The sequence below is a fragment of the Centruroides vittatus genome, unplaced genomic scaffold (genome assembly GCF_030686945.1).
Source record: "Centruroides vittatus isolate TY-2023 unplaced genomic scaffold, ASM3068694v2 contig_3221, whole genome shotgun sequence".
Taxonomy (NCBI): Eukaryota; Metazoa; Arthropoda; class Arachnida; order Scorpiones; family Buthidae; genus Centruroides; species Centruroides vittatus.
This window is the reverse complement of record NW_027122070.1, coordinates 58775-81629: the sequence shown is the minus strand read 5'-3', so window position 1 is coordinate 81629 and position 22855 is coordinate 58775. Positions and strand designations below refer to the sequence as shown.

The following is a 22855-nucleotide window of genomic DNA, read 5'->3' as shown; positions in this document are numbered from 1 at the left end:
CAATCTTGCATGTAAGTAGTTGATTCAAGACATTATATTTACAAATAAGGTATGTAAAGTGTATTATTTGTAAATATGCCGAGAGATACTTTTGGAATCTCTGGGCCATCACAAAACATGTTACGGGTTGATCTTCAAAGAATGGTCCAAGAATAAATTGGCTGTAAATCCACCCTCCAGCTTTTAACTTTAGACCGAGGCAAATACGGTGGAATCTGCTGGAAAACATGGGGGGGTTTTTGTGGCCCAAATCCGACAGTTATGGATGTTTACTGTTCCACTGAGATGAAAATGTCTCTCTCAGTGCAAACTTCCATGGTTATGACACATCCAGTTCCATTTGACAAGGAAGAGCAATGCAAAGGTCAATCAGGTTTCTCTGTTGGCAGCAAGCAATTCTTGTGGCTGATCTTATGCAGCTAACAATGCACCAAGTTTCTCAGTATCTTCCACATGTGCCATGGGCTAGGTGCTGTAACACTATGTACACTACTGGAGCTTGCAACAGTATTCATTGACTGTTAGACTACAGCTATATTAACATCTTCAATGATCTTTGAAGTAATAAGTTTGAGCCCTCAATGGCATTGAACTCCTAGAAGTCCATTTGTTATATATTTTGTCTACGAGGACTTAGCCTATTAATAGGATGTATTGCACTGGTCAGAGAAAACAAACAATCTTTATTGATCACCTTGTATTACATCTGTACACACTTTACACACTTTCTTTGTGTTTCGGACCTTCACGTTCCTCCTCAGCAAGTTTACAAAAACATGGTGCTAAAATAAATTTATAAAAATTTTAAAAATATGTAACAAATTTTCCTAATAATAATATATGACTTACAATTTCTTTATTGTTATTTACTTTTGATATGTAAGTAAATACACAAGAATTCCTATTACTATGTTATAAAACCTGTATAAAGTTAAAAAACATCATAATGTTTTTTAACTTTACAGCAGCAGGTTTTAAACTTTTAAAGCAACAGGTATAATACAAGGTGATCAATAAAGATTGTTTGTTTTCTCTGAATAAGGTTTTCCTCGATTTCTAAAGCCATAACACCAGTGAAATACGTCCTATTAATAGGCTAAGTCCTCATAGACAAAATATATAACAAATTGAAAATAAGGACATAAAGGCATATAAATTAACCCTAGAAGTCCAGTTTCCCTGAATTGAGTGATCATTCTCGAGCTTGTGGATTAATGGACCTTGGCTTTAATTCTTATGGTGCTAAAAGTCCAAATCAGCCCACAGCATTGCTGCAGTTTTCACAAGTTTCATAAATATACTTCAGCAAGATGATAACCATTGTTGCTGATAAATGTCATTCAACATTGTGGCCACTTTTATACCCAGAACATGACTACAATAAATATGCTTATTCAAAGGAAACTACTATGGCATCGATAAATGTGCTATAGTAGTGAATTTTGGTACATGTTTTTTCTACCTAAATGTTTTCCATAGTCCTTTAATTGTTAACATACCAGATTTGATTTATTTTGATTACTAAATCTCTCTAGACTGTGTTGAATAGGGACATTTTAATTATGATCAACCAGTAGTTATTACAATTTATTTGACTTTACCATTGTAAATTAGTAAATAAAACTTCAGTAATACATAAAGTATATATTACTTAATTTTGAAATTCACGTGAAGTGAGTAATCTCTTCAGTCATTCCCAAATTCATATAAAATTTTACAATGCCAAAAGTAAAAATAAGATGAGTAATTACTTGTGACATTGTCACACTGGGCTGAAATTTTAAATAATTTTAATTTAAAAAATTATGTGATTTGCCTCCTTTCCAGTGTGGACATTTATGGTAATAATTTAATAACCTTCAAAAATTTTTGTAGCACACCTGTTGAAAATCACTAGTCTATACCTCTGTATACCTACTGTCTACATACTGACTGGCTTCTAACTGTATACCCCTTATCTAATTCTGATCAACTGATCAGGAAAACTTACATCGACTTGAATTTTCATGCCCTCAGAATGGCACACTAGCATCTTTAATGCCTCACTATCTATCATATAATTCTGTTATTAACTGGCAATTTAGATAAATACTTTGAATCAGTGCCTGAATTTAGTTTAACATTTAACTTGCATATGTACAGAATATGCCAAAACTAGGTATACTGTGTTCAGCACAGAGGGAGGAAATATTGAAGGACATCTGTGATTGAGAGGACTGAACACAACTGTCTTTACCAGTGTTTTTCAATCTTTTTTAATCTCTAGGTGCACCTGAACCTATAATTAAATTTCCATAGAAAAAAATCATGTGATTTAAAGTTGTGTTTGTAAACATTATATTGCCATATTACTTGCCACTTATTCTAGTTCTTTTTGTCTATATTTTTTGTGAATTAAATAAAACAGTATTGTTGTTCCTTAAAATAGCAGTGGGTTTTGTTAATAATTTTCATTTACATAAGAAAAGCAGTTAACATAAAGTCTTAACTTGCATTTAAAAGTGGCATGATAGTTGCCTTTAGAAACCTGCATACTGTATATCCTGCTATTTCTAATTCTAAGTTAAAGTGATTTGAACTAAATAAGGACAATTATAGATACATTTTTTATTTAAAGAAAATAATTGGTTTTGTGCATATATAATTTTGTTTATATATATATTTGAATATATATTTTTTACATTACGTATATGTTTATATATTACAATAATGAAAAACTCATATAACTATATACAGTCAAACCTGTTTTTATGCGCTCTTTTTATGTGCGATTTTTTTAATGCGAATTTTTAATTTGTGCGGTATAGTTGGCGACTAGTCTCGTGCGATTCGTCATGTCTTACGTTGACTTATTATAGCTAAATAAACTTATTATAGCATAAATGCACTTATTATAGTAATATTATTGCATGAATATGCAAAAAATGAAATAATTTACTTTTTAAGTCAACAAAACACCACCTGGACAAAAATATGTAAAACAGATGATAGACCAGACGATGCAGTCAAGTGCTGACATCTGTTGTCAATAAATTCTATTTCGTACGGTTTTGAGTTAGTTTCTATGTGAGACTTTTTTTATGCGGTCCCTGTTGACCGCATAAAAAAAATATTTTTTAATTGTGTTGCGAAAACTATTATTTACAGCCATTCGTGAAGTTTCGTGAGATTTTTTTTTATGCGTTTTTTTTAATGCGGTCCCTATCCCCCGCATAAAAACAGGTTTGACTGTACTCGTAACTCAATTTAGAGGTTTTAATTTTGACATGTACACTTATTGTTCTTTGGGCTTCTTTCAAAAATAATTTAATAACCTTCAAAAATTTTTGTAGCACACTAGTTGAAAATCACTAGTCTATACCTTTGTATACCTACTGTCTACATACTGACTGGCTTCTAACTGTATACCTACTTTTGGCTACACTATATTTATTAGCACATGTGTCAATTCAGAAGAGGCAGAGGGAGTATATCTAACCAATATTTTTGTATTTTGGAAAATTGTCTCCCCTACCAAAATATTTTTTAAAATACTATATTACAAAAATTATAACTAGAAACAAATACTGTACTGTACATAACAGGTACACCTTTTTATATTCACTCAAAAACTGACAATGAGAAATATTTGTCGTCATCTCCCCAAGATATTCTGTATACAGAATGACACTGATGTTCATACGTATAATTTAAAATTTGATTAATTGTTCACCTTTTGAACTCTAAGACAATTTTGAAGATAAAATAATATTAAAGTAATTACATTATTTTATAATGATTAATTGATATCTATTCCAAAAATACAGTCCCCATTTTGTATTTGAAGTTAGGAAATGGAATTCTATTATTGTGTAATTGAATAGCTGCACATTTGTAATTGTCAATTATTACTACAAGGTATCAACAGGCTTTATTATATTTTTCTTCGAGTGTAATTTACTCATCTAATAATTTTAATTTTTGAATTGGTTTCATTTGATATTTTAACCAAGAAATTACTCAAGTGAAAAAAACCCATAAATCAAACTCAAAAAAATCATTTTAATCTTCCTTTTGTCAAACCCATAAATTAAAGTTATTGCATTCTTTTGTTTTAGTTATTTAATATTAATCATGTATTATCTAGGCATAAATGTTGAAAATAGCAAGAGATTTTTGCTAGATAACAGTTGTTTTTTGATTTTTAATGAAAATAATTTTCATCTTCACATATTTTAATTTTTTTTTTCTGTAAAATTAGTTTGGATTAAAGTAATAACTAATGTGAATTTTCTCTTTAATAATACAAACATTTAAAATAACATTCATATAAATCTTACAAAAATGTTTGCAATCTGTTTTATATTCTGAATTACTTTTGACTAAGTCTATGATGAAAAAGAAAACAACAAATTTAGTAATTCAAGTTAACAATCTCTAAAATTTTTAATTTTCAATTTTCTTTCAAACAAGTTTGAGCTTGTGACAAATTATAAAAGTGAACAATAATTTTGTATATTAAACCTTATTTTAAAATAATTGTTCCCCCATTGTGCAAAATTTTCATGTCATATTTATTTCCAAATCAAAAAATTTCAGCCATAATTAAAACAACGAGTGATGACCATCCAGTGAAAGGATGGGAACCATGTCCTTTTCCTGTTTTGTCATTATATTGTTCCCAAATATAACCTGTTCTTTTATATTCAGATAATATATTTGTCACTAAATTTTTTCTAAGTTCTGTATAAAGATTAAATGCCTGTTCTTGACTAGGACCTGGTGTCTTGCTGTAGTAATGTAAGGCTTGAAGTGCCATATAATTAATATTGATCCAAATTGTACCTCGCCAGTATGGTGGATCATGTTCGGTATTGTACTCCATGTATAATGGTGATTTCTTTGATAGAGATCTGAGTCCAAAATTTGTCCACAAAAGATTTGGATCTCTCATATCTTTAAGGATTTTTCCTAATTTAGCATTATCTGGCTTTACAATTTTCAATAAAAATGGAAAAAGACTAACATATCCCAAATTATTAACAAATTTATATGTTGGTTCATCTTTAACATACCTAACCATTTCCATTTTAGGCACTGGATGCCCTGGAGGCATATGTGGTGGTTTTGGATGAATTAATTTAATATTATCTGTATGTAATCCAAAATCACAATATGATTGAGAAGTTGGAGACCAATGTAATTTATCTAGCAATTGATTATCTGTTAAATATTTGTTAGTGGCTACAAATTCATCACTTGGTTCTCCAATTAATTGTGCTATATCTCCTAAAATTCCAGCAGCTAAAGCAATCCAACATCTTAAATCAACATGATATTCAGTAATTGTTGGATGTGAAGCTCTGGGATAATCATCAAGTCCTGAAGTTAATGTTTTTGGATTAAGTTCTTTATTAATATTTGAATCTCTTCCTCTCCAACGGTAAGTACCTGGCAATTTTCCATTTTGTGTTGTATTAAACCAAAGAAACCAAGCTTTTAGTCTTGGATAAAGATGTTTCAAAAATGCTTTGTCCTTTTCTAAATTTTGATTATCAGTTCTTTTGATAAGGCTATCAATAGTCAAGAAAAATGTAGGAGGATTAGCATTTGTATTCTTTTGTACTATAAATTCTTTTGGCACACGAGCTCTTGCTTCTAATCCAAGAATCTGTTCACGAGGAATCCATCCTTCAGAATTCATTGTATCAAACCAATGTCCAAGTATTTCTTTGGTTATATTAGCATCCCATCTACTAATTAAGAGATTATGAAAACCTTCATCCCAAAGAAATCCTCTGGGAAAGAAAGAACGAGATGGTACCGCTGTATATAATGGTGCTTCCCTATATTCCACAGGCTCTTTATTATATTTTGATTGAACAAGAGATGAACCGTAAAAATAACTAATTCCTCCAATTAGATTACTGAATATTGCTTGAGCTGCTAAAATTTCTTTTTCTGAATAACCTTTAGAAGTTAATTTAAAAATATTTTCAAACTGCTCATCAAAATTGGTTTTATGATGCAATAATTCTCTGTCATATATGTCTCCTGTTAGTTGATATTGACGATCTACAAAATCTTCTGATTCAAACATAACTTCCATTTGAAAAGGAGGTAAAATGGTAACTTGATGAACAATAAAATTAGCTGACTTACTCTGCTCGGTGGGAGGAACTGAATGACCTACCAAACCAAGTAACTGAAGATTTCCTTTCTTTGACTGAAAAAGTACTAACTTTTGAAGAATTACTTCTTTCAATGTTGCTAAGCCTTCTGGAGCAATTGTACTCAGGTAATTATATTTTAAAATTGTGCCACCATTAGAAGCATCTGATAAAAATCTGATAGTAAATCTTCCTAGATGTTCTGTTTCTCCATGAATTTCAGTAAGCTGATTTTTGTCAACAACTTTTGGTAAAATCAATCCATCGCCATTAGTAGCAGTATAGAATAGCAATGATATTGGAACTGAATGAGTAATGTTTAGCTGAAGAGAAAAAGTAAAAGAGAAAAAGTAAATCGTCAATATTTAAATTTTCCATATTACATATTAAATATTATGAATAATCAATACATTTTTGTTAAGATATAATTACTATTTTAAAATATATTCAAAAGACAAATTATTTAATGTAAATGGGAAAACATATTTAATGATACAATTTAAATATCAAAAATAAAAACATTTGATGACTAGTTGCTTTAAATTAGCAAAAACTGACTGTTTTAGGTATTCAAAACCTTCAGGCAATATAATTAGTATATATGAGCTGCTCACTTGTCAAATTGATTAACTTCACAAAACAAAAAGTTAAAAATTGAGGATATAAATTATTTTTTAAAATTCCTTTTAAACTTTAAATTTAAATAAACATTGAAAGAATTTATTATTATATATCGTTATATTAAAGCATAGCTTTAATATATAAAATTAGTTACGTGAAAAATTTCAAAATAATAACGATTATATTAAGGATTTACAAATGAAGTTAATCGAGTTGGCCTGTGAACGGCTCATATAACAATATTATATTAAAGTAAAAATACTATTATTCTAATGTAACTTAATTAATAGAATTTGATTTATATAATTACAAATTATCTTACATTAGATTGGTCAGTAGGTTTGGTAAATCCTAACACATTTTAAAAGTTCTTTATTTGTCTACTGTACACTATAACTAAATACAATCTAGGACTACATAAATTTGGCTAAAATGCCAAATCCTTCAATTAGCAATGTTATTTTTTAATTTTTAAAGGTATATAAGCATATATATATATATATATATATATATAAGCAGACAATCACCAATGATAGTTTAAAATATTTACATTTTTTTATATTTTTAAATGATAAGCTCTTACAGTTAAGAAAAATACAAAAATTAGTGATTAATGTAAACCATCATTGGTGATTGTCTGCTTATATATCTTTAAAAATTAAAAAATGACATTGCTAATTGCAGAAGGACTATATTGTCAAAAAACCTAAAATGCATTTTAGCCAAATTTATGATTTTAGTCCTAGATTGTATCTAGTTATTGTGTACAGCAGAGGAATAAAGAACTTTTGAAATATGTTAGATTGGTCAGTTGGTGTGATAAACCCTTATGTAAGATAACTTTCATAGTTATATAAATCAAATACTATAATAGAATAGAAACAATAGCAAGGTTGAGGCTGAAGTTTTAAACGCGAAAACATGTACGTCGGATGTTCAGCGCTGCTTTCCTGTAAGTCTAGAAGTTTGACAATGGCATTTGGAATGTTGAGCATGATTCACTGACTTTCCAAACACCATTGTCAAACTTCTAGGCTTACAGGAAAGCGGCGCTGAACGTCCGACGTACACGTTTTCGCGTTTAAAACTTCGGCCTCAACCTTGCTAATATTACAACAAAAATTGATATAGTGTTTTCTCCTATAAAAATACAAATCTGTATTGAAATCTGAAACTGTCTAAGCATTGCCTAAATCAGAATTTGAACCATGATTTAGTAAATGAAAAACAACAATTTAACAAACTGCCCTGGACTAACAATATACCAAATTGGCCAATAATTTTCTAGAACAATTTTTTATAATAATTATATTCACAATAAAAATTGTGAATAAAATTATTTCTGACATGTTGTCCCTTATAAAATTTGGTGGAGAAAATTAGTTTATTAATAAATTACCAATATATCCATCATCTCATGTAAAACTTCAGTACTTAATCCAGCATATGATTCAATAAACACAAACATTTTTGACCCCTCATTTAAGAGCTTTCATCAGGTAGTTCAGCTATTCCATTGAACTCAACAACTTTGTAAAATTAAAAAAATTAGTCGAGTTCAATGGAACAGCTGTACTTTCTGACAAAGGCCCCTAAGTAGGGGCTGAAAACATTTGTGTTTATTGAATCATGTGCTGGAGTAAGTACTGATGCTTTATTTGAGATATGGACTGTTGTTCCAGCTTTGGGTGTTCATATCAACATATCCACCATTATGCGAGAACCTGAACTTCAAATTAAACAACTTAAACTAAATAATAAAGCAAAGTACTGTCATTTTCAATAATATAACTTTGTCGCCTGCAATATCTGTCAACTTTCCACACCTGGGAGCATCTCTTCTTACATGTTCTCAGTGTCAAAAAAGACACTTTCCCAATTCTGTCATTTTTAATATAAAAACGAAGGCCAGCGAAGTCAAGTCATCGCCAGTTCTTCCACTGGATAAAGTTGTCACGAATTCCTCCATGTAGTCACTGCCAGTCTCTCAACTGATAAAGTTAAAACAAAACCTACATTCGGATTATCATTGTCTCCAATTTGGAATATAATCATCGCTGATACAGCCAATATCACTGCCTCCTATAACGGAATAATATAATTAGTGTTTCCAGAAATGGAATATCCTCTTCTCCAGCTATAGATCCTTGATACTTCAGTTCCTCAATTCTTACTCCTGTAAACAGACTGAAAATCTCTGCCTGTCTTCAAACTGTCCCCGAAGAGCAGTTTATCTCTGTCTTGTTCTGCTATGTCGGAATTTCATTGACAAATAAACAGGTATTTGTTAGTTAATCTGGTATCTGAGTGACTCACTTATGTCTAGCTGTCTCACAGACCTCCATCTGGAATCCGATCGCTTATGCATGCAACTGCTCACATAACTAAGGTAGAAAGAAAACAAATCACCATTGTGGTTTCTGTGTTGATAGAGACATAGTGGTGTCATCCTGATGTGGCACCAAACAGACTGCTTTAGTTATAATTAACCCTCCGGTTACAATTATAACTAAAGCAGTCTGCTCTTTTGATGCTAAATCTAATTTGTATTTCAGTTTTTAAATCAATAAATATGGCTTTTCTCAGCTGTTTTCTGGTTATTTTTAATGCCATAAATTATTAATGCCAACAATTTAATATTAAAAAAAATAAGGTTCTGGATGATATAGATAATTATATAAACATCTCAAAGCCTGATGTTTAATAATAAGCCAAATAATTTCTATTTTTCAATCGAGCTACTTTACTGTTACTATTAATAATTAAATTCTGAGTAATTTGGTACTAGAGATAGGCATTAGGCACATTCTCTTATTAAATTTAATAATTATAATTAAAGGGGTGTGTCATGGCTACTGTGACTGTGGCACTTTTCATTTTGAGCTTTCAATGACACGAAGTAAGACAGTGAGCTGGTGATTTACAAACCCATGTAATTTGATAGAAGGGAAGAGATTAATTTAAAATCAATTCTATCATTAATTTTCAGAATGGTACCTATTCCCAGTCCTATGCAACATTCCCTGGTAAAACATGAAAGACCTCTAACAAGTCAAACTAAACTGTGTAACAGAAGGAATCAACAGTTTTCATCAAAATAATGTAATTTTACATAATCACCCTACTTTGAAAAATATTTTTAAATTAGAAATTCAAAATTTTATGGTGAAAATCCTGGATCTAGAGCTATATGAGGGCGTTTTCTTTTCAAGCTCCGATGGTCCATAAAACAAAGACAAGTGTAATAACAAAATGAATTTATTACCAAAAGTTAAGTACAAACATGGTTACTTTTCGACGTAATCACTGTGAAGATTGAGGAATTTGTCACATCTGTGGATAAGCTTTTCCATCCCCTTGTCATAGAATGTTGCCACCAGTGAATTGAGATAGCCTTAACAATGTTGTTTTGAAGATCATCATTAGTCTCAAACCTCTGCCCTGTTAGTTATGTTTTCAGTTCAGAAAAGAGGTGGAAGTCTTCACACATTAAAAAGTTTTAAGCTGGGTGGAAGTCTTCACCACCTTTAAACACCCAGCATATAGCCCCGATTTAGTGCCAAGCGACTCCCACCTCTTTCTTGAACAGGAAAAGTGGCTAGGAGGGCAAGGTTCGAGACTAATGACGATCTTCAAAACGTTAAAGCCCATCTTTAAGTCATTGGTGGCAACATTCTATGACAAGGGGATGGAAAAGCTTGTCCACAGATATGACGAATGCCTCAATCTTTCACAGCGATTACGTTGAAAAGTAATCATGTTGTACCTAACTTTCAGTAATAAAGTCATTTTGTTATTTACACTTGTCTTTTTTTTTATGGACCATCGGAGCATGAAAAAAACCAGCCTACATAGTTCAATTAACCAAGACAATTAACCCAACTGTAAGATTAACATTAAGAAATAACCAAGTTCAAGATCAATTTTTTATTGTCTCTATTAAGAAAAAACAACAAAAATTACTTGATGACTAGCAAAGCATGTAAATTTCAGCAGATCTCACTAAGTGTTCTAGAGTTAGATGATATAATCTCCTTCCAGTTTATATCAAAATAAAAAAAAAACCAACAACTAAAACTACATAATAATTTTCTGTTGGTAGGTTGAGACAAAATAACATAATGGACAAAATAACATAATGTTGGGACAAAGCAGTTGGTTAATGCAGAGAATTTTTTTTAGTCCTACTATCAAAGTACTTAACAAGTTGATAAACAACAACCACAGAAAGCTCTCTTAGAGCCGCCGCAAACTACAGGAAGCGAGAGCTAGAGTACTCTCGCTCGCTATCCCAAGCCCCGCCTTTTTTCCCATGATGCTATGGGCCAATTTTTGCTAGGTAAGCTACTCGAGCACGAAGCAGCCGCAAACTACACAACGTTTGCTCGCGTAACTAGTCCACATGACGTGGAATCCAGATGTGGATTGGCTATAGAACAAAGATTTTATTATAACCTATACTTGTCAGTTTTCGTTCCGTCAGTAATTATAACGGAACCTATCTGTCAGTTTTCGTTCCGAACTTTGAAACAGAATGGGAAAAATATGCCTATTAGTTAAGCCTAACTAGGCTTAAGCCTATTTATAAATAACTATTTTAATATACAACATTTATACAATTTTCTTTTCAATACTGAATGTATTAATCATGTAATTTACATACATCAATAAAATTCTATTATTTCTTTTTCGACGTGTGGCATGTTTATGTAGTCATCCATTTTCCGCTGCTCTCTCTTGCTAGCGTAATGCTCTCGTTGTTGAATTCTGTGAACAGCGAGAGTACTCTCGTATCGCTGCTCTAGCAAAGGAAAAACCACGTGAGCAAGAAGAGAGGGGCAAAGCCTTTGACGTCATCGGTTGTGCTAGGGCACGTTTGCTAGCATTTTGCTCTCGCAAAGTGCTAGTTTGCGGCGGCTCTTAAGAACAGTAACTACAAAAAATCAAATTCTCACAGTATTAAACTGGAATTGCAAGGGTTTAAAAAACAAAACATTGTATAATTTCTTTCATTTTAATCTTAAAACAGATATCATCAGTATAACAGAAACATGGATAACCTTGGAATTGTTTTACAAATCAAACATATTTAAAGACTATTTAATAGAAAGTGTTTCACTGCAAATATCAATAGGTTCAAGTTGACCAAAAGGAGGCATGTGTGTCCTAATAAAAAAATAATTTATGCAAAATCCTTCAAATAAATAAATCTAATGAATAAACTCGTAATTGTGATGGTTACTTATTTTCCTCCAGATTGTTTAGATATACTAAAAATTTTTCAAACAATAGAGTTATGGTGTGGTGTACATGAGGACGTACAAAAAAATACGAAATTTTACACAAAATAATAATATTTTATTATTAATTCACGTGGTCCTTTATACACTATATTCTTTGTGATCCCAACTATACACCGCTGATATATATAACTGTATCTGGTCTGTGCGGTGAAACCGTGTACACACAAAGGGGATTGATGCGTTTACGCGACACTGGTCTTTGTTTGTAGCCCTTACAGAGATAATAAGAATTAACTTAAACTATCTTAAACTAACTTATAATTTAAAAGAAAATAGAAGAGGGAAGAATAAAGAGTAAGAATAAAAAAATATGCTGGTGGGGGTACCCGGGTTTCTTTCTTGTCTGGTCTTCACTCTTGACGAAATGGAGACTTCTACCGCAGTCACTTGTAGTCGTCCTTTTCAATAGCTCCGATCAAATAAAAAATTTTATATCGCTACACTCTCAGTTTTTTTTTTTAGTTTTCGTCTATGTCAGTTCTTTTTCTGTAGACGACTTCGGCACTTTGTCTCGATCCGTGACGACGACCACCTTCTTTTTCCGTCCGCTTCTTCTCGACGCTAGCCTCAGAATGCCTCACCCCCGCTCCCTGACTTGCCTCAGGGTTTTTGTTTCACACCTTGTTTCCGGTGTTATTCTATGAAATTTCGTCCCCACCAGCCGGAAGGAAAGACCGTTAGAGAATTCGAAGAAAAGACATAGAACAAAGGATTAACGAAACTTAATACTAGGCTTAACGCTACATATATATATACAACAATATGGCGTATCGCCACAATGGAATCATATCACACTGTATATCCTTTTATTGGGAGACTTTAATTCTCGTGTAGCTGATATGAATGATTCATGGTACAATGATCCCAATGAATTAATCCAGAATATTTCATGTTATGAAAAATGTATTGCAATAAAAGAGAACTATATTGACAAATAATGTCTTTTATTTATTACAGAAAAACATATAGATTTTGAATAAATATAAATAATAATCTGTACAAATACGAACAACCAATAACCTGATTAATTGGTAAATGCCAAACTGCTGGATCATATTGGGCAAGGATATGGCTACTATTAATAATTAAATACTAAGTATCGAGAGATGGTGGCATAAATGCTTATCTCTAGGCAGAGTTACTAGTATTTAATTATTAATAATAGGAATATCCTAGCCTGATATAATCTGACAGTTTGTTTGGCATAATAAACTGTAGTAAAAATATATACAAAAACTCTAGGCTATATATGACAGTTGAGCAGTTCTGAGCAGTTCTGAACTAATGACAAATGGTATGATTTGAAATTGAAAATGTTCTCAAAATACAGATTCTAGAAATTCACAAAGTTCTGAATTGAAGAGAGCAGTAATCACTCCAAGTTTGTGTCACGCCAAGTAAGGAATTTAAAAATACCTTATAGGTGATAATATACCTAATTTAAGTTTTCTGATTTATTATAAAATTTTAATATGTAAAGTCAGAGGTAATCTATGAGGAATTTTTGATAGATAGTGTGAGACTATCTTTGTAATTTGGAACAATCCCATTCAAATCAGAATGTCTGACAACTCTGCTTTTGATTTATGTTAAATTATTCTACAATAATTATTATTCTATTTAATTATCATCAAATTCAATGACTATGAATAAGCAGATAATTCTATAATTACATTTTGTCTTATAGTTAAATACAGTATATTAATTTTATAAATAAATAATTGATACTACTTAAAATTTAAAAAAAAACCTTTAAAAACTTAACATTGACTCTTTCACATAAATGAAAACTTAACTTCCAAACATAATCTTTTAGAAACTGTTATAATTTTTTTTTTAAATCTCTCTAAAGAAAAATACCAAGTCAATCATAAATATTTACTTACACTATACAAATTCTAGTATATAATTTTTTAAGAAAAAAAATAACATAATGATTTTATTGCTCTGGCTTCTAGAACAATAGGCAAAAGAAATGCTTGAAAGTTAAATGTTTGTCCTCTGAAATGGTCATTTAAAAATTTTTATTTTTATTTTTTAAAATATTTAATGCAGCCTAACTATGATACTTACTATAGTAATTTAGTTTTGATATATTACTTATTATATGGAATATATAAAACTAAAAACAAATGATATAGATTATGAAAAACTCATTTATGTAATGTAATACCTTAGATTCAACAGTAATTCTTGCTGTCCAATCACCACCATAATTTCCACCTACTTTCTTAACAAATGAAGTATGAATAATGAACTCTTCTTCTTCAATATCTTGAATACCAAAATTAAGACCATCGTGTTTCAACCAGCCATATTTTTTTAATTTATCCCATTGATTGCACCAATGACGTATTTGTAAACTATTGTCAATAATCTTCTGGGAAAACCACATTAAACCAACAACAAGAGATTTAGGAGTCCTTGTCTTCAATCCAAAGTAAAGACCACCACGATAACTTCCCCAATATTTCTCAGGTACATTCAACCCATGATTTTCAATTATTTTTGGACTATCTATTGGTGTTATGACAATGTTTTCTAGCTGATGACTAAAATAAAGATAAACAATGCTAGATAATACTATAATTACATTAAACATCACAAAAATTAATAGTTTTATATTCCACTTTTGCTGATTTGTGCCTTTATTACTTAATTTACTGTGCAAAGGATGTCCACTTCCACCGTGGCTATTTGTACTAGCTTTTCCACCACGACGTTGCCTTGCCATTTATGTTCTAAAATGACAAAAACAAGAATTTATCAGATAACACAATTATCAAATTTTAAAACAAATTGAAATACTTTTTATAATAATTTATTTATATTATAAGATTTAAAAAAAAATTATACATAACGCTATAATGCCTTTCATTATTAAACATTATGAAAATTTATTCAATAGTTTTTGTTAAGTAAAAATGACATAAAGCTTAAAATACTTACAGTATATTGTAAAGAATAAAATAAATAATGGGAGAAAGAGTTATTGAATGGAGAATTGTTACATCAGCTAATAAAAATGTTAAAAGACACTATTTAAGAAATTTACTTAATATTGTAAATATCTACCAGTATCTGTCAACAACAAAGTGACCAGATTTTTTTAAACATGAATATAGATAAGTTTACTAATACTTTGAAGATAATATATTAACTTTTTAACCATCTTGATCATCAGCTGTCAAGCTTCTAACTTTGAGACTGCCTTGAAGAATTTCCAAACTTTTGACTTCTTTAGCATTTTTACTTCTATCTGTTTTTTTTTTAAACCTTTATAAAATATATAAATGAACATAACGACAAACAGGTAACCCCCGTATAACACGGGAGTTATGTTCCAAAAAATTGCCATGTTATGCGAATCTGTGTTAGGCCTATATGAAACAAAGAACTAACACGAAAAGGAGGTTAGGTTCCAAAAATTAAAAAACATGCTATTATATTTTCATAAATAAGATAAATATCTTTATTAAAATTTTCTTAAGTGATACATATTAATATAAATTAAACAATGTTTTCTTCGTCATCACTAAGCACTGTTAACTGAAAATTCTTTATCTACATACCCAAAAATGAGACACAATTAGTCTTAAATTATACTTGTAAAGGTGTGGATTGTCCCAACGGTCGGAGGTGCGGTTCAATGCCTAAAAACCAGTGACTAAATAAAGCAAGTATGGAATAAGGGAAAAACATCTGGCAACTTCAAAAGCAGAAGCATTGAGATCTGGCAACACTGAAACAAGTTTCGAGAAGGACCACGTGTATCGACAGAAGGCGGGAAAAGAAAATTTACATACTGTACTTAACTACTAATAGTTCACAAAAAGTATGCAGGAAAATCTGATAGTACATATGCACTCGAATGAAAAATGTCAAATGAGGTATCCTTCGCACTTAAAAGCTTTATCACGTTTATTGAACTGTTGTACGGGGATTTCCCTATTTTCAAATTAGATAAAGTTTGCTTTTAATAGGTTTTATTACATTTCATGTTGTACGAGAGTTTTACCCAATTCTCGAACCGTGTTAGAGTGAATTTATGCTATAAAAGCACCGTATTATACAGGGGATGTTCCCAATTCTCAAACCGTGTTAGAAGGAATCAGTGCTATAGAAGTGCCGTGTTATATGGGGGTTACGTGTACTTATGTTTTGCAAACAGTGTTGCTGGATTTATGAAATAGGCCTATCATTCAATTATTTGATGAATTTCTGAAAGAGACTTGGACTGTCTTCAACTTTTTGCACTGTAAAGTCACAAATTGACTTAAAGATTCCATTATGCAAGCTGTAATGTCAGTATTGTAGAAATGATGATAAAACTAAGTAGCAGGTTAGCTTTATCATTTTTAATTTTGTTTTATTTCCTTACATTTTTACTAATAATGCTTTGATGATCACTGATTGATGATTTCTATTTAATACTGTTAAAATATATGAAATTTGAACTTGGATTTGTTGAGTTTTAGTTCAAGTCAACCAGGATTCATGGAATTAACCATACTCATTACAGTAATTCACACATAAGATACACACAGAAATTTTATTAAATAATTATTTACCTTCTTGAATTAATAAATATTCTGCTAATGCATGATTTGCTTTGTCATCTGAGTTTCATTCCTTTCTAAAAAGTAGAAAAACTTTTAATATTTTAAGCTGTGATTACATAGTCCCATATAAAATTAATCTGGGATGTACACACTGGGATCTGCAAGAACTCTTATTGTGACTTTTAAAACAAGACTCGTGGACGATTTTGGTAAATTAAATTGGTAAACTTGTGTAATAAGAACTTAACAGGTTTTTTCATTTTGAATTTGCTGTCTGCCAAAATCAGACAGAAAGTAGTGAGTGGGGATTCCATAAACCCCAGTACATACATTTTGCATGTGAAATTTCCAGATTATGACAAAAATAATGGTGGAGTAAGAAATAAAACAGTGGGTTTAGAAGAATTATAACAGCGTTAAGAGTCTGAAGATACTGTATGTTTGATGATGATTAAGATTAAGTTTGATGATCATTATGACTATAGAATGAATATACTGACACAGAAAGTGAAATCAATGATGAACAAATGAAAGTCTGCTTTAATTGAATAAACTGGTCCAACTATCACTGATAAAAAAAAAAACTTATCAGTTGACACTCAACATGCCTGAAAGATATGGTACTTGAAGAAATGTTATTTTGCATCTACCTGACCTAAAGGAATAGAAAAACATTTCCATTCCACATGAAACATAAGACATTTTGTTTGTTACAGAAATTATAAAACAGATTACAGATTGCTCAGAAACTATAGTAAGGTTTTCTCAAAATAATGGAGTAACTCAGAAATTAAGGCTTTCTTTGAACCTCTTACTTTTCTGAAGTTTAAAAAAATGTTCCTATACCAACTTAGAAAAACTTTTTACAATGAGACATGGCAATGGATTTTACAGATGTGCACTGCTAACTACTCCTATGCATCACACCTTTATATTCTGGCAATAAGATATCATGAGTAGTAACCAAGGACATTTATAAAAGGGACAGGTGGGGCACTTGCCCTACTTTGCAATCAAATAAAACATTTCCCAAATTATAATCATAAAAGTGACTGAGATATGTAACCTTACATCCTTGACCATGACTGTATTCCATAATCTGCCAGTGAAAAAAACTAAAAAAAATTACATAATTAAACAAAAATTTATTGATATAATAAGCAATTATTTATTGTGACATTAAAAAGCAACCTGGCATTATGACAATCATATTTAATTTAAAATATATGTTCTCCACTTCAAATTAGTAGTGGCTTCCCTGTACATCATGCTTTTCCTTTAACAATAAAGTTGTGCCAATCATCTAACATCATTCAGAGGAAAATTTTTGAATTGAAATAACATGACTTCCAGTTTGCATTGAAAGTTCATATGTAGTTAATTGGGGCCTCCTGCCCCTAAGCTTTTTGTATCTGGTCTCATTCTTGAGATTAAGGAAGGACAGACAAATGAACAGATGGATGGACAACAGTGGGAATTTATAGGTCTACAATTTTTTTCAAATTACAGCCCAATTATTCACCTCCAAGCTTTCCCCCTGAAAAATTTTCTGTAGATGTCACTGGTTGTGGAGAAATCCAGTGACAAATTAGTTGCAATCAAGGTTTGGGATGTCTTATGTGTCAAAAACTATACAGAGCTGCATACACCTTTTGAATATTGCTCAATGAGTGAATAACTACTTAGTTTTAGAAAAAAGTATCCCTTTAGAGAAGGACTGCTTCAACTATGGGTTGTGATCCCAAAGGGGCATTGTGTAACAGAATTTGGAGGTTGTGAAAACTTTGTTAACTGTTCATGAAAATTGTCACTTCAACCCAAAATGTTCTTGTCAGATTATCCAATACTAGTTAGCAAAAATAATTAAGAAAACTATTTTGATTTAAAATATTTAATTAAAATTTTAAAATTATGTTATGGATACATAACAGAGAAATAAAGCATTTGTACACTTTTTCTTGCTGTGACCCACTTATTTCAACATTCAGCACAAAATTGAATCACAAAGCACACTGCAGGAAAACAGCAGATTGTCAAGCTCCTGTGCAATGGGAGTCCCATGCACCAGTTATCTAGCGATGTGATGACATCATGTAGCAAGTTTGAACAGGTAAGCAGAAAGTGATATCGAGAACCAAAGGCAGTTTTCTTGCAATCCACCCAGCATTTCTAGATTGGGGATGTTTTTATTGACTGACACTGATTGAAGACAATGTCACTCCAAAGAATTCCCCAATAAGCCTTTTTGAAACATGCTGGAACAACTCTGAGGAAAACAAATCTGAAGTTTATACTAACTTTGGAGTGAGTAAAAAAGAATTTCAAAAATGCTTTTAATAAAAACAAAACCCTTCTTACACCCGAAAAAATAAAGTAGCTTTGTTGTCAACCATGTATTATATTAATGGGTTATAATTCTTACATACAACTCCGGGAAGTAACAGGAGTGTAAACATGTTTGATCAAATTAAGCTATTTATATTCCTGTGTAAGAAAAATTATATACTTATTAATATATTATAAATATATTATAATATATATTATAAAATATGTTTATAATATATATATAAAAAAATATATATATTTTGTTTTTTTCTTTACTTGTTACCAGTTGTGAGACACTTAATCAGTACAGTAGTATAGGAAAGACTTGTTTTTGTAAATACAAATGAATGCATTAAAATTTACAGAACCTGAAGTATCAGTTCTGTGAAAATGTTTGAGCAAAACTTGAAATTCATTTTCTTGTTTAAAACTAGTTTTAAGAAAATAATTTTTCTTATAAATATTAAGCATTTATAACAGATTTTATACAAAAAATATCCAAATTCAATAAATAAGAATCAGCATTGTTAAAAAAAATCTGTGTTGGTATACCAGAGACCAAAATGTATACTAATATTAATAAAAGAATAAGTGTGTACAAGTAGGATTAAAATGTAGCTTTTTGATAAGCACTTGGATCCAAGCTGAAGAAGATATTAATCAAAATATATATGATTTAACAAAAATAATATGACAGAAACGTAACAGAGAAATTATGGAGTAAACCTCGGATAACAAAACAAGCCATGCATTAGTGAAATATAAAATAATTTGGAAAAAATTTACGAAAATCACGACATAGTTCCACTATTTTAAGTAATTTGTTATTAAATTTTTAAATTTAATGAATAACTATTTTTATATTAGTTTTTGAAATATTTCTTAATTCAGATTTAACTAATGAACATTACGAACTAAACATTTTTATTTCAAATTAATTTCCATTAAAGTTTGGTTTATCCCAATTATTTTAATTAAAATATATGTAGCTTACAACACTACAGCAAATCTTCACTTAATGTCATGAATAGATTCTTTGAAACTGTAACATTAAGTGAAAACAATGTATAATGAAACCAATTTTATCATAAGCTAATTGTCATGTAAGATATAATTCAATTAATATTATTCTAATTGGATGATATTTGCAACCTCCAGCATTTATTTCCCACCTGGTAAAATCAATTTCACCTTTATAAAAACAATTCAACAACCGTAATTGTAAGCGAACAGAAATACATTTGTGGGTTAGTGTTACCTATGGTAGCGAACACGGCGGCTCGTCTCTGAAACAGTGGGGATGCACATTCTAACCTAACCTAACCTATTCTAATAAATTACCCCCTATTCTAATAATTTGGTTGGCAATAATTATAGTAATTTATTAGAATAGGTTCGATTAGGTTAAGTTAGAACGTGCGTCTCTACTGTTTCAGAGACGAGCTGCCATGTTCGCTACTATAGGTAACATTAACCCATTTGTGTCTTTCCTCAATGATGTTAATAATGCTAAGTGAGGATTTGCTGTTTTTCTAAAGATTTATTTCTATTCTGAAATTATATTACAAATATTTTGAATAATGAATGATAATACAGTTTCTCTTCTTCCAAAAATTCATTATCCCTGTTCCCTGCATTACATAGGAAAAGGAAAACAAACTACTAGGAGTAAAAGATTCATTTTATCTAACATTTTCAAATATCATGCCAACTCTCAGATACAATGAATATGTATATTAATAATGCCACAGGAATAAGAAATCAATCAATAATTGATTCTACCATCTTTTATGTTTTATTTCAAGTGTGCATTCACATTTTATATAATAAACTGAGCATTGCAAGTACTGTGAAAACCAAGCATTTACATGTCATTTATTTTCCAGAAAAAGGATTTTTCTGGATTCCACCAAATATTAATGTAATAAATTGAACTTATATTTCAGTAGATATTTTTTATAAGATTTAAATTTGTGTTAGAATTAGTATATTTATATAAAATTTAAAATATAACTTACATGTTAAATAAATAATATTTAATGTAGCTCTCAGATAAAATTATACATACATATCATTTATTTATTTATACGATGATTAAAATTATTAAACGTGACAAACTGTTTGAAATTATAAAATTAAAGAAACATGTGTTTTAAATGCAAGTTGTGTATGTGAATAACACTAATGCTACACACAACAGATTAAATAAACACTGCCACGAATACTGTTTACTCTTTAAACTTGGAATACATTTTCGTATTAATTAATAATTATTGTCTTTTTCCTACAAATATTAATTTATAATTTTATAAAATTTAAATAATAAAATGAATTTATTGATTATAAAGTTTCTCCACTAGATGTCGCGTACAGAGTGTCATGGAGTCGATGTTGGACGATGAGTTCTGTTGTAGTTTATGTGGAAAGATGAAACTAAAGTTAAGATTATGTTTACATTAAGCGATGCCATAACAGAGGAACTGTATAGAGGAGAAGATGTCAAGAAGTTCCACGAACAGTGGAATCCTCAGTCTGGATCGAGAATTTGGACTATTCCTGGTCACGTGTTATATACGAGTATAGATGGTCGATGCTTAAAATCATGTGATGTTTGTCCGTCCGAAGTAAATACAGAAGAAAAGAATTTGGATTCAAACTTCGTTCCTAAATCTGGTTACGTATTTGATATTTGTGTAATCCGAGAAAATAACCCAACTCGCATATTTGTAGTTTTATCGACGGGGAACGTGGATGTATATCAATATTGCCAGTCGAATTATGAATGGACTTCAGTAGGGCATTTTAACTTGTTTACTAACGAAAAAGTCAAATTGAATTGGGTATTCTTTCACCATCGCCTCAATTCTATTATATGGTGCGAGAGATGTGAAGATGCTAAAGAAAATGCAAATTGTTCTTTGTTCAAAAGAAATCTTCCATTAGAAGATGGTATTGAAATTTCTGATACAACTATCGAGCCAGTTTATTCACTTTTATCTAATTGCCCAAAATTAGAAATTACTGCTGTTGGAGACAGCTTCTGTCTTGTACCAAAATTGTCTAAACAGACATCCATCTATGTGATATGCAGTCAGGGATTCCAATTTAGATTGTGCGATTTATGTGGAGAGTTTCCGTGGAAAAGCCTTAGATACGATGCTCTACCTGATTCTCCGGTAGATTTTTTAACGCTTATAACCAGAAATCTAAGAATGTGGAAATATCCCGATACAAAGTACAGATTATGCCGTTCATTAAACACTTTGTCGGAAAAAATTTGTTTTCTTTTCAATAACACTTTAGCAATATTTGTAAATAGTTTTGGAGATATCTGTAGTAAAAAGAATTTATTCAAATTTACAGGTGATGTAAAAGATTGTTTTCTACACAAACAGTTAATGTTTATATTTACTGAAGAGAAATTGTACATATGTTGTACAGAAACAGGTACCTGTTTAGAATCTTTGGATTTACCTTATATTGGTCCTCCAGGTGGTATTTGGTATTATTGTTCTTCTATTCCTCTATTGGGAGTATATACAGATCATACAATTTATCAGCTTCGATATAAATCAATTGAAGAAATTATCAATTCTTCCACTTTTTCTAATGAAAAATCACACAAATGCTTACTGCCAGAACAGTTTCAACTTCTAGCTTTAATTCAAGAACTAATTGATGAAAATGCAACGAATATCAATATTTATCTACCTTCTCAATTACATCACTATATTCAAAGCAAAGCTTTATTGCTTGCAGCACTTCATTGGCATAGAAATAAAGAATCAAACACACTTAGATATCAATTGCCCGATACACAGAGTCTGATGTGTTCTCGTGAAAGTCACTGGCCAGGAAAAGAAACAAAGTTACGAAAATTACTTAAACAGCAAGT

At 30.5% G+C, this 22855-nt stretch overlaps 1 protein-coding gene across 2 annotated transcripts; it reads right to left on the bottom strand.

Annotated features, from left to right (window-relative positions):
• Positions 1 to 4400: 4400 nt before the first annotated feature.
• On the bottom strand, positions 4401 to 21144 carry GCS1 (mannosyl-oligosaccharide glucosidase). Of its 2 annotated transcripts, none has more exons than XM_067268310.1 (3): positions 20979 to 21144; positions 14247 to 14814; positions 4401 to 6472 (listed from the first exon to the last, which is right to left on the bottom strand). In XM_067268310.1, the coding sequence occupies exons 2-3, from the start codon at positions 14805 to 14807 to the stop codon at positions 4565 to 4567; spliced, it is 2469 nt and encodes an 822-aa protein (XP_067124411.1). In that variant the 5' UTR covers positions 14808 to 14814; positions 20979 to 21144; the 3' UTR covers positions 4401 to 4564. The 2 variants fall into 2 exon arrangements, with proteins under 2 accessions (XP_067124411.1, XP_067124412.1); XM_067268311.1 differs by having other exon boundaries at positions 21029 to 21144.
• Positions 21145 to 22855: the final 1711 nt, after the last annotated feature.